The sequence below is a fragment of the Sinocyclocheilus rhinocerous genome, unplaced genomic scaffold (genome assembly GCF_001515625.1).
Source record: "Sinocyclocheilus rhinocerous isolate Xijiao unplaced genomic scaffold, SAMN03320098_v1.1 scaffold662, whole genome shotgun sequence".
In the NCBI taxonomy this organism is placed as follows: domain Eukaryota; kingdom Metazoa; phylum Chordata; class Actinopteri; order Cypriniformes; family Cyprinidae; genus Sinocyclocheilus; species Sinocyclocheilus rhinocerous.
The window spans coordinates 3,535,999-3,551,006 of record NW_015639782.1 but is presented as its reverse complement, the minus strand read 5'-3'; the positions used below and the strand labels follow the sequence as shown (position 1 = coordinate 3,551,006).

General features: G+C 36.8%; 1 protein-coding gene across 1 annotated transcript in view; it reads left to right on the top strand.

Moving 5' to 3' along the window:
* Positions 1 to 15,008, top strand: part of LOC107752065 (glutamate receptor 1-like) — a 33,821-nt gene that overhangs the window by 16,044 nt on the left and 2,769 nt on the right. The window contains exons 9-12 of the mRNA XM_016567916.1: positions 7,376 to 7,574; positions 7,655 to 7,902; positions 12,635 to 12,749; positions 13,748 to 13,882. Coding sequence (XP_016423402.1) covers positions 7,376 to 7,574; positions 7,655 to 7,902; positions 12,635 to 12,749; positions 13,748 to 13,882 — 697 coding nt within the window. The remainder of the gene's footprint in view (positions 1 to 7,375; positions 7,575 to 7,654; positions 7,903 to 12,634; positions 12,750 to 13,747; positions 13,883 to 15,008) is intronic.

Genomic DNA, 15,008 nt, shown 5'->3' with positions numbered 1-15,008 from the left:
GTGTTCTGCATATTTACTTACAGTAAGCGCTCATGATCTGCCTCACATCAGCTCATTTATTTCCAACGAAACAACTGTTTTCCTGCGCTATTATCTTGTTTTGGATAATGAAATAACAGAAATTACATGAAGACATTCCCAAAATGTATAACTTTATGAAATATTCTACCTTCCCAAACTTATATTTTCCATCTAGCATTAACCTAACACAGTGGTTGATCCTGCACTCTTGCTCATATGATATTTATCAAATAATACACAATAGAATGTGTTATATCATTTCTTAAAGGGATAGTCCATCCAAAAATGATTTACTCAACCTCATGATGTACCAAACCTGTATGACTTTCTTTCTTCTTTGGAATATAAAAGAAGATTTTTTGAAGAAAAAAAAAACACTGTTGTACAGTGAAAAAACAGAATTTGGTAACAATAAAACAGAATGTGAGAAAAAATAAAACATATTTTATAGGGACCAAGGTATAATTATGAATGAGCATACCTTTTTTGTGTATGTATTTATTTACTGACTTCAATTTTTTTTGTTAACTTGAACCAACAAAGGTTATTAAATGCTGTAGAAGTATTGTTCATTGCTAATGTTCATTTCCACATTTATTAACATTTTTTTAAATCAAAAGTTGTTAAGTTGATGCACTGAACTAATGTTAACTGTGAACAATTGCATTTTTATTAGCTAACATTAACAAAGCTTAATAAATTCTCTGAATCTATATATATATATACTGTATATATATATATATATATATATATATATAGCTAATATTTAGTTAATGTTTATTAACACATTGACTAATGTTAAAAAAGAGACCTTATTGTAAAGTGTTACCGACATGTTAGATATTCAGTATAGTCATCTGCTTTACATCCTCACCTGTAAAAAAAAAAGAAAAGAAAAAAAAAAGCATTTCTGTGTGGGACTTTGGTAGAGACAGTTCAGAGATAGAATAACAGATATTCAATTCAATGACAGAGACAGATGAAAAGAGAAAACACAGCGGACAAACAGTGAGCTTCTCCATGCTGCACAGATGCATGCTGGCCGTAGACGGCGTTCAGTCAGTTCACTGTCGACAGAAAGCTGCTTGGTGACAAAACCCATCTTAGCTGCCTGTTTGGAGAGAAGACAGTGCTGCCATGGCAACGCTGAAAGACATGGGTGTTTCCTCTGGAGTGGCACAGCTCACAGTGTGAGAGCACTGCTGACTGAGTACCACCATCCGCGTGCGTGTGTGAGTGTGTGTGTGAGGCAGGTTTAGCCTACATTATAGGGACCAAATGTCCTCACAAGGATAATAAAACCTGAAATTACCTACAGTGAAACAGACAGTGGAAGAAGTTTGCTTAACAAACATACAGAGTGGTCAGAAGTTTTTCAGTTTCTCTCTGATGCTTATGCATGTGAGCTTCGTTTAGATCCTGCAACTGCTGTTCTTGGCTGGTCAGCTTCCTTGCAGCGTCTTAGCCATGCTTTCCGACTGCCTATACAGTATGGTATGATGATTGAAAAAAAATCTATTCTTTGCGTGTGGAAGAAAAAGTCGAAGCCACTATTCAAAACTTGGTTGTCAGAACTCTCCTCCACCCTGCATGTGGAAAGACTTAGATATAGTATTTCTGGAAATATAGATCAGTTTGATGCTTCCTGGAGGCCTCTTTTCAATCACCTGTTAAAAACTTCTAATAACGGCGATACTATTTGAAATTTTCTTTTCTTTTCTTGTAATTGCTATTTTCTTTAATTTCCATGTCAGTCTTAATATGTTCAGATTTTTTCTCTCTAAATTTCATTTCAGTATTTGACTTTTTCTTTTCCTCAATTATTTGTCAAAACTAGCGACAATGTTGACACTGTTGCAAATCTATTCGCTCTCTGTTACTATGGTCATTTTCCTTAAGTAATGCCCTTGTGAGGTAAAAAGGCCTAGGTTGTTACCTATTATTATTATTTTATAATTGTTATTATTACAATATTATTTCACCTTGTCTATGATGTCATATTGTGCAAAAAGTTGCTTTGAACCCCTTTGCCTTTACTTTGTGATGTGGTTATCTGCTAAACTGAATTTAATTGAAGGAGGGGGTTTTTTTCCCTTCTTGTTTGTGTAGTTGTGTTTTGTCCTGTCTTGTGATTGTACTGTTTATGGGTCTGAAAATTCAAAAATACCACAATAAATATACAAAAAAAAAAAAAACATACAGAGTAATGAAAATGTAAAAGATGTCTTAATGAAAATGTGAAAATGCATGAGGGATAGATTTCAGTATAGAACATGTCATTAGCTGACAAGTCAATGAAACATACACTATGTATTTAAACCTGTTTATGTGCTCTATTAGTGTGTGTAAAAAGTCATAATTTACATGAGGACATATGGTTTTCATTACAGAGATTGGTTGCTATGATTTATCGGAGGGTGATTTGTGTTTTGTAGATGCATACTGTGTCTAATGCTGGTTCTAGATGTGTACTGTGTGTGTTGTTGCAGAGAGAGTCGATATCTGTGCCACCTTCAGTAGTTAGTTATCTTGAACAGGGTAGTGCAGAAAATTATGGCTATAATTTATATAACACAGGAGGGTAGTTTTATCTCAGCAATGGATTTCATAAGACACATCCATCTAAATACGAGACTCTGAGCTAAGCTTGTTTTATAAAGATCTGTGAGATTTATGAAATTAAAAGTGCACAAATAAACCACAGCAGTTTCATACAGAGTCACATACATGTGCTTGAGAAATGAGCATATTATGCAGACATTAGGGAAACCTCTCACAGTTTTTCTCTCATTTAATTGCAGTCGTTTGCTGTAAACTCCATTTGCATAATCGTCTCATTCCATACATGCAGAGCGTAAATACTGACCTCGTGAGGAAGAGGAAGCGGCGGTGTGGATTTAAGCACGGAGAGATTTTGACATATGACCAGGAATGAGATCAGTGTGTGTCAGCTTCACACCACTCAAACGGTGCCCGGCAAAAGCTGTCAAACAACATCAGAGCTGTGAGCTACAATTCCCTCTGCCAGCTTAGAATTTCTGGTGCCCAAGCCTCTTGCACACATTTTGCCTGTGGTATATTTTCAGAGTTTGACTTTCACAGCCCGCTGACGTTTTGCATGGGTTTAAGAATGATCTGAAAACTGGGAGGGAAACGTAAACATTATTAGCTTGGCTCATGAATATTAATTAGGTGATTAACTGATTTGCTTAAAATGCACATACTTTAAGTGGGCACCGGCTATATAAGGATTACCATGCATTAATTGCGTTTTCATTTATTCTGCTGATACAGCCATCTGGCAAAGGCTTCTGCCTGAGCTTAAAGCAGTTTTTTTTTTTTACACTGCCGGCTACATTTTGTTCTTTGCATTGTGGCCAAGCAAACAAAGCTTTTTAAATATATAATTATTGCTCAAAAACTGTGGGTCCCTGTATCTCTGTATAAATGTGCTTGTGTAAATCAAGAAAATTTTATATTTAAAAAAATAATTACTGATTTTTTTAAATGCATTAAAATATGAATACTTAAATATATTAATTTTAGTTCTAATCTTTTTATCATCATATCTTTTAATCATTGTGTAACATGCAACGAGTTTATAGTTACCAGTGTTATTTTAGTATCATTTATACTATTATAGTATTTATTAAGATTATGAATTAGCTTTTATTTTTATATTTTCAGTTTTCATTCTAATTTAACATTAAGTTTTAATAATGTTAAAGGGGTCATATGTCGCGATTTCAAGTTTTCCATTCTCTTTGGAGTGTTACAAGCTGTTCGTGAATAGATAAGATCCCTAAAGTTGCAAAGACTTAAGTCTCAAACCTTAAGAGACGCTGTGTGTTTCATTGTGAAAGCAAAACTTGGTCATCCAAAAGAGGACACAACTAGAAATAAGTGGTTAAGTTGTATTTACAACACTGTTCCAGAACAGTTCAAACCAAATATTCAGATGTGTGCAACGCATTTTACGGAGGATGAGGACTGTTTCCTGGGAGAGTAGCCAACAAAGCCGGTGTTTTGGTGAATTCAGTTCCCCTGTTTCCCCTTCGGCGCGCATGCTGACCACAGTCTATGATACTGACAAATAATGCTGACTCACAGCCTGTAAGTACGTTTTCATTAGGGCTGGGTTTTGACACAAATTTCACGATTCTATTCGATTCTCGTTCACAAGCTTGCGATTCGATTCGATTGCCGATTCGATTCGATTCGATTCTGCTGCTTCTGTTGAACTGAGGCGCTACAGCGATCTGTCCCTCCACATTAAACAGCGCCAAAACGGCATTTGTTGTTTAAATACTGCAATACACTGGACAGAATTTGAAATCTGAGACTTTGTTTCATATTAAAAGTACCATCGATGCAATGCAACGCGTAAACAGACAGTATAAGTCATTATAATCCGTATTTATGTCCCCACTGGATGCAACAAATGTCTCGTTTATAATGGGTTTTAATGTTTTTGTCTCTTCGCTTCCGGCCGGACACGGCATCACAGTATGGTAGGGGCGTAACATTTCCGTCACATGCTTGAGGTATTCGGCCAATCATAACGCACTGGATAGCTGGCCAATCAGAGCACACCTCGCTTTTCAGACCGATGAGCTTTGTAAAAATCGACGCCTTTCAGAAAGGCGGGGCATAGAGGAGAAACAATAATGTACAGTATGTGGAAAATAATGTGTTTTTTTAACCTTAAACCGCATAAACACATTTCATTACACCAAATAAACAAAATAATGTTCTTTTTAGCAACGTCATATGACCCCTTTAAACATTTGTAATTTTTATTAGTTTGTTTTTTTGTTAAATATTTCAATTTAGCTTTCATTTATTTTTATTTCAGTTTTAGTCATTTTAGTGCCTTAGCTTAAACCTGTTTTTCTTTAGTTACAAAATCAAAATTTCTAATATTTGAATTTTTTTAGGTTTAAGTTTTTCATCTCTAATAAAATAGTTAAACTATTTCATTTTAGAAGTAAAATAGTTTTCCCATCTATTTTATTTCATCTTTTGTCAGTGTAAAGTGTAAGATGTGTCACGTTTACTGTGTGCAGCATTCTACAGTGTTTCAATTATCAAGCAGTTATTAAATCACAATATGGAGACTACTGAAATTACTAATCAAAGACATCATTTAGTATTGAATCATCCATTTTATTATCTCAAATAAATGTACTTCAGTATGCTTTCTCTTTTGATTATCTTGTTATTTGGCGGTTGTAAATATGGCATGCTGTATTTGTCAGAATATGTATCGTGTATTTAAGGGTAATTAGCTAATATGAATTATGAGGCTGAATAAATAGCAGACACAACACATCAGCATCTTCATCAGACCAGTTTCGCACTAACTCAACACACTTCGGCACGTCCTGTCGTGAATCATTTTTACGGTGTAGCCCGGTCACGCTGAATATTGATTTACCAACGTCATTACATTATAATACTGCTGTGTACTAAACCATTCAGTGAATACATTTCCCATCCTACACTAGGTGCTTGCATAGCTTTCTGTATACAGCTATATTTGTAAACACATTTCACACAATGAGAGGACATGGAAATGAAAAATAGACATGAATGAGAGTCTCAGGTTTTGAAATCAATCTCAATAGACCTGTTGACTATCCTGGAACACCCTCTGTCAAGGTGGATTCACCATGTACACAGTTAACCCTGGTCTTTACTCCAGCAGAGAGAGAAGATTATGCCTCCCGGCTGCCAGGAACTCAGGGGAGAGCGGCCTTGGTTTTGTTTATGCCTTCTAGTCCTGCAGGTAGACCTTCTAGAACTCCCTCAGAGATGTTAAACTGATCTCGTATGCCTGCATGAGCTTCATTCAGGTCATAGGATTAGAGCCCAACCCCAAAGGTCTGGCAGAAACTAAGAGATGTTTAAAAAGTGTTCTTGTTTCATAATGTTCTGGCCAGGATTTGGCCAGGGGTGAAATTGTTCTTCCTTTTTTAACCTTGTGAAATTGGAATTTGTGACCGGAGATCTCTCGATCCAGTTCTTGAAGAATAAAATCAAATATTCGTTATGCTCTTTCTCTTAAATACACATTTATTCACTCTTTTGACAATCACTGCACATTCACTGGGTTCACAGGTTCTTGCCTTTTTATATTTCTGTTTATAGCAATCTCGTCAGCCTTTCATCATTTAAGCTCCCTCACAGCTTAAATGATTAAACCGTGCGTTTGTTTTTGTTTATGTGTTTTATCTGAGCAGCTTTTCCTGTTCCACCACACATATCGAACAACTACTTTCCCTGGAACCTTTTCCACACATCATTGTTGTGTGCTGCTTAGACTCACTTGAGCGAGACTCATCCTTGGGGATTTGGACAAATCCGTTTTTTTTTGTGTGTGTGTGTTTTTCTTGTTTTTTTTGTTTTTTCATTATTGGTTAAAGTGCAATTACAGTGGCGGCAGAGTGCTCTCATCGCCATTAATCCCTGGCAATTAATATGCATATATTCATTTAACATACTGGCAACTTTCTAAATGTGAGATTTATGCTCTGCTGGTGAGTTGCTTTGTGATGGGCCTTATCTCGTTTATAGCTGAGTGGAGACAGAGAGCAGTGTATCAAACAGACTAGACCTCCAACCACTGTAAGCATCAACATGTGCATGGAGAAGCTACACACACACGCAGGCCAGCGTTTGTTATACGGTTAGGATGTAGAAAATGTTCAGTGCTCCTCAGAATGGGATTTGATTTTTTGAATGAGTTCACCTGATAAACTCATAATGGATCTCCATTTGAGCATGAGATTTCCATTAGTTCCTCTGAATTATTTTAGCAGAACAGATACAAAATATTCAGCTCATCCTGAATAAAATTCTGGCTGATAAACTGATAATTATGTTCATGTTATGGCTGATAACCGATAAATTACTGAAATGGCTGATTTCTGAAGGATCAAGAGACTGTGAAGACTGGAGTAATGGCTGTTAAAAATTCAGCATGGGAATAAATCACATTTTAAATGTATTCAAATAGAATAAAGAAATTTTAAATTGTAATAATATTTCAAAATATTGCTGTTTTACTGTAGATTTGATGCAGACTCTCAGAAACAACTTAAAAATTGTATCGACCCTAAACTTTTGAACATTAGTGTAAATTAAAAATAAAACACTAAAAACGAAAATCTGTCATTTTAAATGCTGTAAGTGAATTTAGGCATTATACCATTAAATGTACACTTCAAAAAATGGATATACATTTTTACATTTGCTAAGGATTTACATGTGTTTTAGGTGTACTTAAGTGTACTTATTGAGGCCGCTGTATATGTGTATAACTGCATTCACGTACACTTGCATGTTTCCACAGGTCACTCTCTGGCCGTATCGTTGGTGGTGTGTGGTGGTTCTTCACTCTGATCATCATCTCCTCATACACAGCCAACCTAGCTGCTTTTCTCACAGTGGAGAGGATGGTGTCACCCATCGAGAGTGCAGAGGATCTGGCCAAACAGACTGAGATTGCTTATGGGACTCTAGATGCCGGCTCCACCAAAGAGTTCTTCAGGGTAAGAGGAGCCATGAAGTGTTATCTTAAAAAAATGTATATTTGTAAATGTATAATATTTCACTTTCTTTCCTCATTTAGAGGTCAAAGATCGCAGTCTTTGAGAAGATGTGGTCCTATATGAAGTCTGCAGACCCCTCAGTGTTTGTGAAAACCACAGATGAAGGAGTTATACGGGTAAGGAAATCCAAAGGGAAGTACGCCTACCTGCTGGAGTCCACCATGAACGAGTACATCGAGCAGCGCAAACCCTGTGACACTATGAAGGTTGGAGGAAACCTGGACTCCAAAGGCTATGGCATCGCCACCCCCAAAGGATCTCCTCTCAGGTAAAGCCAGCTGTCCAATATATGCTAACTGTAAGGATTTAACCATTATGAAATTAACATCTGATGGTGGTTCAGTTGTGGTAGAGGCTGGATACAGTACTAAAGGGGTTATGCTCACCTTGGCTAACTGGATTGTCTATTTTCATCTTGCATTTCACAATCTTGCAAGCCAGTTCTGAGTACTAGGTTATGAAGGAAACGCTGCAAACTAATGCAATCTGGCGTACTTTCCTGAATCTGTACAGCATCACTCCATCACTGCAATCCAGACCCCTAAATCAGCTCTTTAAAATGCCAAGTGTGCTTGAGTACACTGCATAGTCTATATGTGCTCTTCTCCATCATTTGATTAATTTTTGCTGACACGATTGCAGGGAAATATCGCTGAGTTTTGCAAATAAGACACATTATATAACAAGCTTAGTTTACAGAGAAAAAAACATGTTTGTGCTGAGAATGACTTACTCACTGCACATCGCCAAAAACACATTTAGCACCTGGATTGCGGATGGTTTATGAGTAAGATGCAGGTTTTTGCCAAAGTGGTGCGGCTGTTCAGTTTCTCTTTTTTGAAGGACTTTTTAATGGTTATACGTGACATCATTAAATAAATCATAATTTGAACGAAGGGGGCGAGGGTGGAATGGAAGTACTGTACTAAGCAGCCTCTGCTACAACAGAACATGCTGTTGTGTGGGTGTACATACTTGTGTGTGGAGCTGTTCAAAATCCCGCTCGTACCTCATGTTGCTTGAGGGGGTTTTCAGCACACTCCACCAGAAGTGCTTGCATAAGAAACGGCAGAAAAATGATGCAGCCTCTTCAGAAGCTCTTTAGGAAACACGTGTGTTCACCGTCCTTTCATTAAAGAGCAGCGCCGCACGGCAGAGCCCATTGAGACAGCTCAGACATTATTCATGACAGGCTTTTTGAAGCTATAGGTTTGCCGAATGCTAATTTCAATTTCTCTCCTCCTTCATTACAAATTACAAAAGCTTTTTTCTCACAGAGTGACTTGCGCATGAGAGAAATTGGGCAATCAGTTGTTATTCTTATGCAAGCCACTTCTGAAGATGAATGTCGACATTAACGCGTTTCTTTTATATTCTCTGCAATATAAGGTGAACAGTTGTTATTTCAATTGTACGCCGCCATCATTAACATCACATTTATTGTGCTTGAATGTACCCATCTGACTAATACACCATGGCCCACATGATATTCCATTCATTGCAGTGCAAAGGGCCTCGCAAGGGCAATTTGGAGCTGATGAAATAACCTCAATAACTCCATCTCTCTCTAATAAGATAAGCTCCTTGGGGAAACGACCTCATAGCAATTGTACAGTCATTTTTTGGGTCACCTTATAGCAAAGTGAACTGGGGGAGAGCGTGGATGGAGTGGGAGAGAGACATCGGATACAAGATGTTAATGACTGACTTCCATCCTGCCACCTAGGGCAGGACTCAAATTAAATTCAGTACTAGTTAGCCATTACTGTGACAGCAAGAGTGAAATGTGTTTGAAAATGTGTGTCTGGTGAGTTACCAGCTGTGCAGTGTATATCTGATTTTAAGAGAGAGCGACTCCTATACTGACACATACATGTACCAGTATATGCTATATGGGCATCTACTGCGTGATTTAATCACATGGAAGACAATGGGAGAATTTGCTCTCTCTGTCAAAATTGGTAGACACTGAGAATATTATGCCTAGATTGTGTCTAGATTAACATCTAGATTGAGTTATGATTTGCTGGACTAACCATGTGGTGCAGTTGTCAAAATATACTATAATTCTCCATGTACCTTCACTGACTTTTTGGCTGCATTTACACTGTCAATCAACTTTTATCATATATTATTATTTAAACAGCATGACAAAAAATTGGATGTGAAATCTATGCATTAAACATTGCAATGTAAATGTAGCTTTAATTATACTGATCAGAGCCTTTAATAGAGATCATTTTTACACCTCACTATCTGATATGTTACGGTCTGCTAGCCTCATCAAGAAGATGTTAATTAAGCTTTTGAACTTGTTTTACTTTTTACTTCACTATGTGTTTTATAGGTTAATTTATTGACTGAAGTAATAATCAGTTGTTTTGGTGCATTTCGACAGCTGTTCCACATTTTCCTTGTCTTATCTCCGACTGATACCTTAAATCGGTTTGTTTTGCAGTCAAGATGCGCCAGCCCTAAAGATTGATGTGTGTGCCCTTTTATCTCTATCCATCTGTGCCCATTCTCTTAGTTTAGTTAATAAAATCATCTCACCCAAAGCACTGCCACCTCCTGAAGCAAATGCTCATCAAACTGAATGTAGCTGTTTGTTCCTCATTCCTGAGACACTCTCTGACTTCTTTCTATCTGGTACTTCTGGGATTAGAAAGAATTCTTGGGTTTTATCAAGCCAGAGAATCACTTTCCTACACATGCAGAGCTGCAGACGACATTTGCTCGCGACGCAGATCAGCCAGCCGGTTATATGGGTCGTGAGGAGATGTACGTTTGTGCCTGTGAACTGTATGTGGTGTTCAAGACCCGAGGATGAAGAAGAAGTTGAAAAGATATGAAAAGAGAGATGCTTTAGATGTGGTTCCTCAGATCAGTCATGTGGGGCAGGGGAATTAAAATCAAAAATTTAAATTTTGTCATCATCTACTGTTATGTTGGTCAAACCCTTTTCGTATTGCTTTTTTTTTAAGATAAGACAACTTTAGTTTAATGTTCATGCTGCTCCTTTCAAAACAATGAAAGTAAATGGTGACTAAGCTCCAAAAATGGCAAAAATCACCATAAATGTAGTCCATATGACGTGCATCTAATAAATTATTAATTCAAGAACATTGTGCTAGTTTACTGCAACAATGGTGATGTGAACTTGACATACTTTTGAAAACCCAGCGTTTAGTTGGTCATGAAAAGCACTTATTGTCACAATTTTTCAAACACAGCAGCTTTCTTCTTCCATGAGGGGGATTGGTGTCACAACGGGTTTGTTTCCAGGCAGACACTTAAAGAATGTGACGCACGTCTCGCGGAAATCATGTAGAATCTAACCAATCAGATGAAGACTTTGAAACTCCAAAGTGTTTCCCATTTTGTGTGCCTTATGCATGAGAGATTCAGCTTAACGGTCAATGGGCGTGATGTTTGAGGCTGAGACTACCTCTAATGTAATGCTCCAGGTTCTAGAGCACATTCGGTTACGCTTTAGTTTGATGGTCTCCATTCTTTTGACTATACGTAACTTTGCAACTACATGTCAACTAACTCTCATTAGAGCATTAGTAGAGTATTAGTTAGGGTGACCATACGTGCCATTTTTACAGGACACGTCCTGGCCAGGATTTCGATATTTGGCTTTATTTTCCTGTTTTCATACTTGCTGAAGGTAATGATCGGAAAGTAGCTTGACCAATAATGTGCAGGCATTGTACATAATCAACCAATCGTGGCGCGTGAGAAGATGGGATCTACAGAGAACGGTCAAAGTGATGCAAATACGTGTACAGATTCGATGTGTTCGTTCAACTTGAAGCAGCTCTGTGCAGACCGATCATTGTATGACATTAAAGTACCGCGAGAGCGATTGGAAAGCATAAGGAGCCGTCTGCTCTCTATAGCTCTCACGGATGTCATACACCGATCAGTGTGCGCAGCGCAAACAACCAAAACCTGGATATTTTAGGCAATATAGAAATCCTGGCCAGGACGTGTCCCGTAAAAATGGCACATATGGTCACCCTAGTATTAGTAGACTATAAGGTTAGGGTGAGTAGAATAAGTCAACATGTCAGTAGAATGTCTGTTGGAGATCATCAAAGTAAAGTTAGCAGATATTAAGCAGACAGCCGACAAATACTCTGAGAGTTAGTTGATATGTATAGTTGCAAAGTTACTTATTAGTCAACAGAATATCTGAGGACCATCAAAATAAAGTGTTACCGAACATTCACACTCCTCTAAAATGGCATATTCATGTCATATATATACTTGCATGACAGACATAGATTGTATTGCATGTTAACTTGTTTATTAACTTGTTAAAATCCACATTTTATACAAACAAGAATCTATGCTAGTTTTGAGAGCTGTAGTTGAGATTTGTGACAATGCACGACTTCTGAAGACTTGGAAAACAGTGCACAGTCATTCAGTATGAACAACTGTTGTGGTACTTTTTAAAAAAAGTCCTTGTTCACCATTCACTTTCACTGTGTGCGTGAACATTCTGCCATTTCCTTCTGTATTTGACAGAACAAGGAAAGAAAAGAAAGAAAGAATTTGATCTACGGGTGAGTTTTTATTTTGGGGTGAACTATCCCTGTAAGAATTCATCTAACGTCTCCAGGCTGTTGTTTTCGATTCACATTGTAACATTCACCAAAAGGGAAGAGCCAAAAGCAGACAGTAAACACTAAGGACATCTTTTTTTCTCCTTCTCTATTTAAGAAGTCTTGTTCCTGGCTTTATAAAACCTGTCTTTCACAAAGGCCACTAACAAAAGCATTGTTTTCCATTAATGCACATGTTAACATACTTTATATACAGACTCAGGACAAAACCACTGCAGATGCCATGCATTTAACATTCCAACCTACATAGAGCAGTGGCTGTTGTGTTCAAACCAGTCTGAGTCTGTTTTCCCATCACGCTGTCTCTGAAATGGTTTATCTGGGCTGACACTGACCAAAATATTATTTCGTTATCGTTTCAAGAAACCCAGTAAACCTGGCAGTGTTAAAACTGAATGAACAAGGCCTGTTGGACAAATTGAAAAACAAATGGTGGTACGACAAGGGAGAGTGTGGCAGCGGAGGAGGTGATTCCAAGGTCAGCCCCAATGTGACAAACCCTTTCAGAAAGGCGGGGCATAGAGGAGAAACAATAATGTACAGTATGTGGAAAATAATGTGTTTTATGAACCTTAAACCACATAAACACATTTCATTACACCAAATACACAAAATAATGTTCTTTTTAGCAGCATCATATGACCCCTTTAAGTACAAATCCAAATCTCCTTAGATTCATGACCTGGGCTGCATGGGTGCCAACCATTAATATAGTCTTTTGCAGCTGTGATACTGTATGTGATTGTTTAGTAGCTTGTAAATTAGTGAAGATGTCGAAGTCGAAGGTGAACACAGACTGCCTTTGTTAGTGCATGAATGCATGTTCCTCATTTTAAATGAGTCCTACATGACAATTTGTGCCATATTTTAACATGTGTTTAACCTATAATATTGACCAATAATTTTTATAATATTATTAAAATAATATTAGTTATTTTTATATAATATTAATTTAAATTGTATTAACATTCATATAATTTTATGTACTAGTTAATACTATAATAGTATTTATTATTAATATTAAATGACATTATTAGTATTTAATAAAAGTATTTATTAATAACATTATATTATTTATATTAGTAACATAATTGGATGTTTCATAATAAATATTGCTTTATGAATAGCATTTAGCAATAATGCAAGTTCAGCAGTCAAAAAAAGGGTTGTTTTAGCCAAACAGAAACTAAATATTTATATTCATGATATATTCATGTAGGTCATGTAGGAGCAGGAAACATTTTAAGCAAATAATTATAGTGCTACATTTGGTGCCACAGTATTTTTTTACATTTGCAACATTGCTCAAGATAGTTCTCATTTTAGCTTTATTCAATGTATATGTTTAGATGTTTGGATGAATGCATAAATGTGTATATGTAATGTATAGGAGTGCTTCTGTTGTCTTTGTCCGTGTGAATTTGTTAACATTTTATAAAGTAACTCTCATCTAAGACATTTTTCCTTCTCCTGTAGGACAAGACCAGTGCTCTTAGCCTCAGCAATGTGGCTGGGGTCTTCTACATTCTGATCGGCGGTCTGGGTCTGGCCATGCTGGTGGCCCTGGTGGAGTTCTGCTACAAGTCCAGAACAGAGTCCCACAGAATGAAGGTGTCTGCGCGGGCCGCTGAGGCCTTTCACTGCACCGCCTTAGACAGCAGCTACACTGAGCTGCAGAGTTACGGCCTGTACGGTGCCGACACTGTTAAGATATAAAGCACTCTGGGGTAGGAACCTCGAGTACTGCAGAGAACTAGGCCACATCCTGCCCACGTAGCAGCCTGACCTGCCCCCCATCTAACCGTCACCAGATTCAAAGCTTCTGCTGCCCACTTTCAAAATCATCCGTTTCTCCTCACCTCTTCTTTTTCTGTCTCTCTTACACTCCTATTTTAATAGTAGGACTGCCAAAAATGTAAATTAAAAAAACATTTATTTAAAAAATAATAATTTTAAATATATTTTAATGTGATTATTTGATAATGTTAATCAAAATATATTTGCTGAGAAATGTCCCCAAATGTAATATTATTAAATTTAATAAACAATATATTATCATTATTTTAATTTTTAACTAATTATTTTTATATTAATATTTAAAAAATATTAAAAAATTTAAAATATATATTTTTCATTTTATAATTTATTTTTAATTGTTAGTGTATGTAAACATGCTACTACATCTTGACAGCCCTATTTAATACTCCTAATTTAATCTCTCTTTATTTCTTTCTCTCCCTCTATTTCCTGCTCCCTCAGTTTCCCTTTGTCCGCTAGCTGTCCCTAGACTACAGCTTTGTTTATACACATCGTGTCTCTGTTCATTCATGAAACAGAGGAAGTGTTCCCCTGAGACACTGCAGGTCTCTGTTTTCCACTATGACTCCAAAAATAGTCCGTCTAGATTTAAGATTATGCATCAGTCAGCTTGTGTGCTTGTTTATACAATAAGACCAATGTCAGATCTTACGTAATGTACTTTTGCTAATGCATAGTTGATCACAAGCATGCAACCTATGGAAGCCTATGGAAACCCATTTTCACTATGGAATAAAAAAAATAATAAAGGTTATTGCAACTTATTAACTCATAATTCTGACTTTTTTCTCAAAATTCTGAATTTACATCTTACCTCTATTTTTTATTCTATGGCAGAAACAAGCTTCCATAACATGCCAGACTGACCAATCAAAGAAACTGACCATTGCAAAAAAAAAAAAAAAGGTCTCCGAGGAAC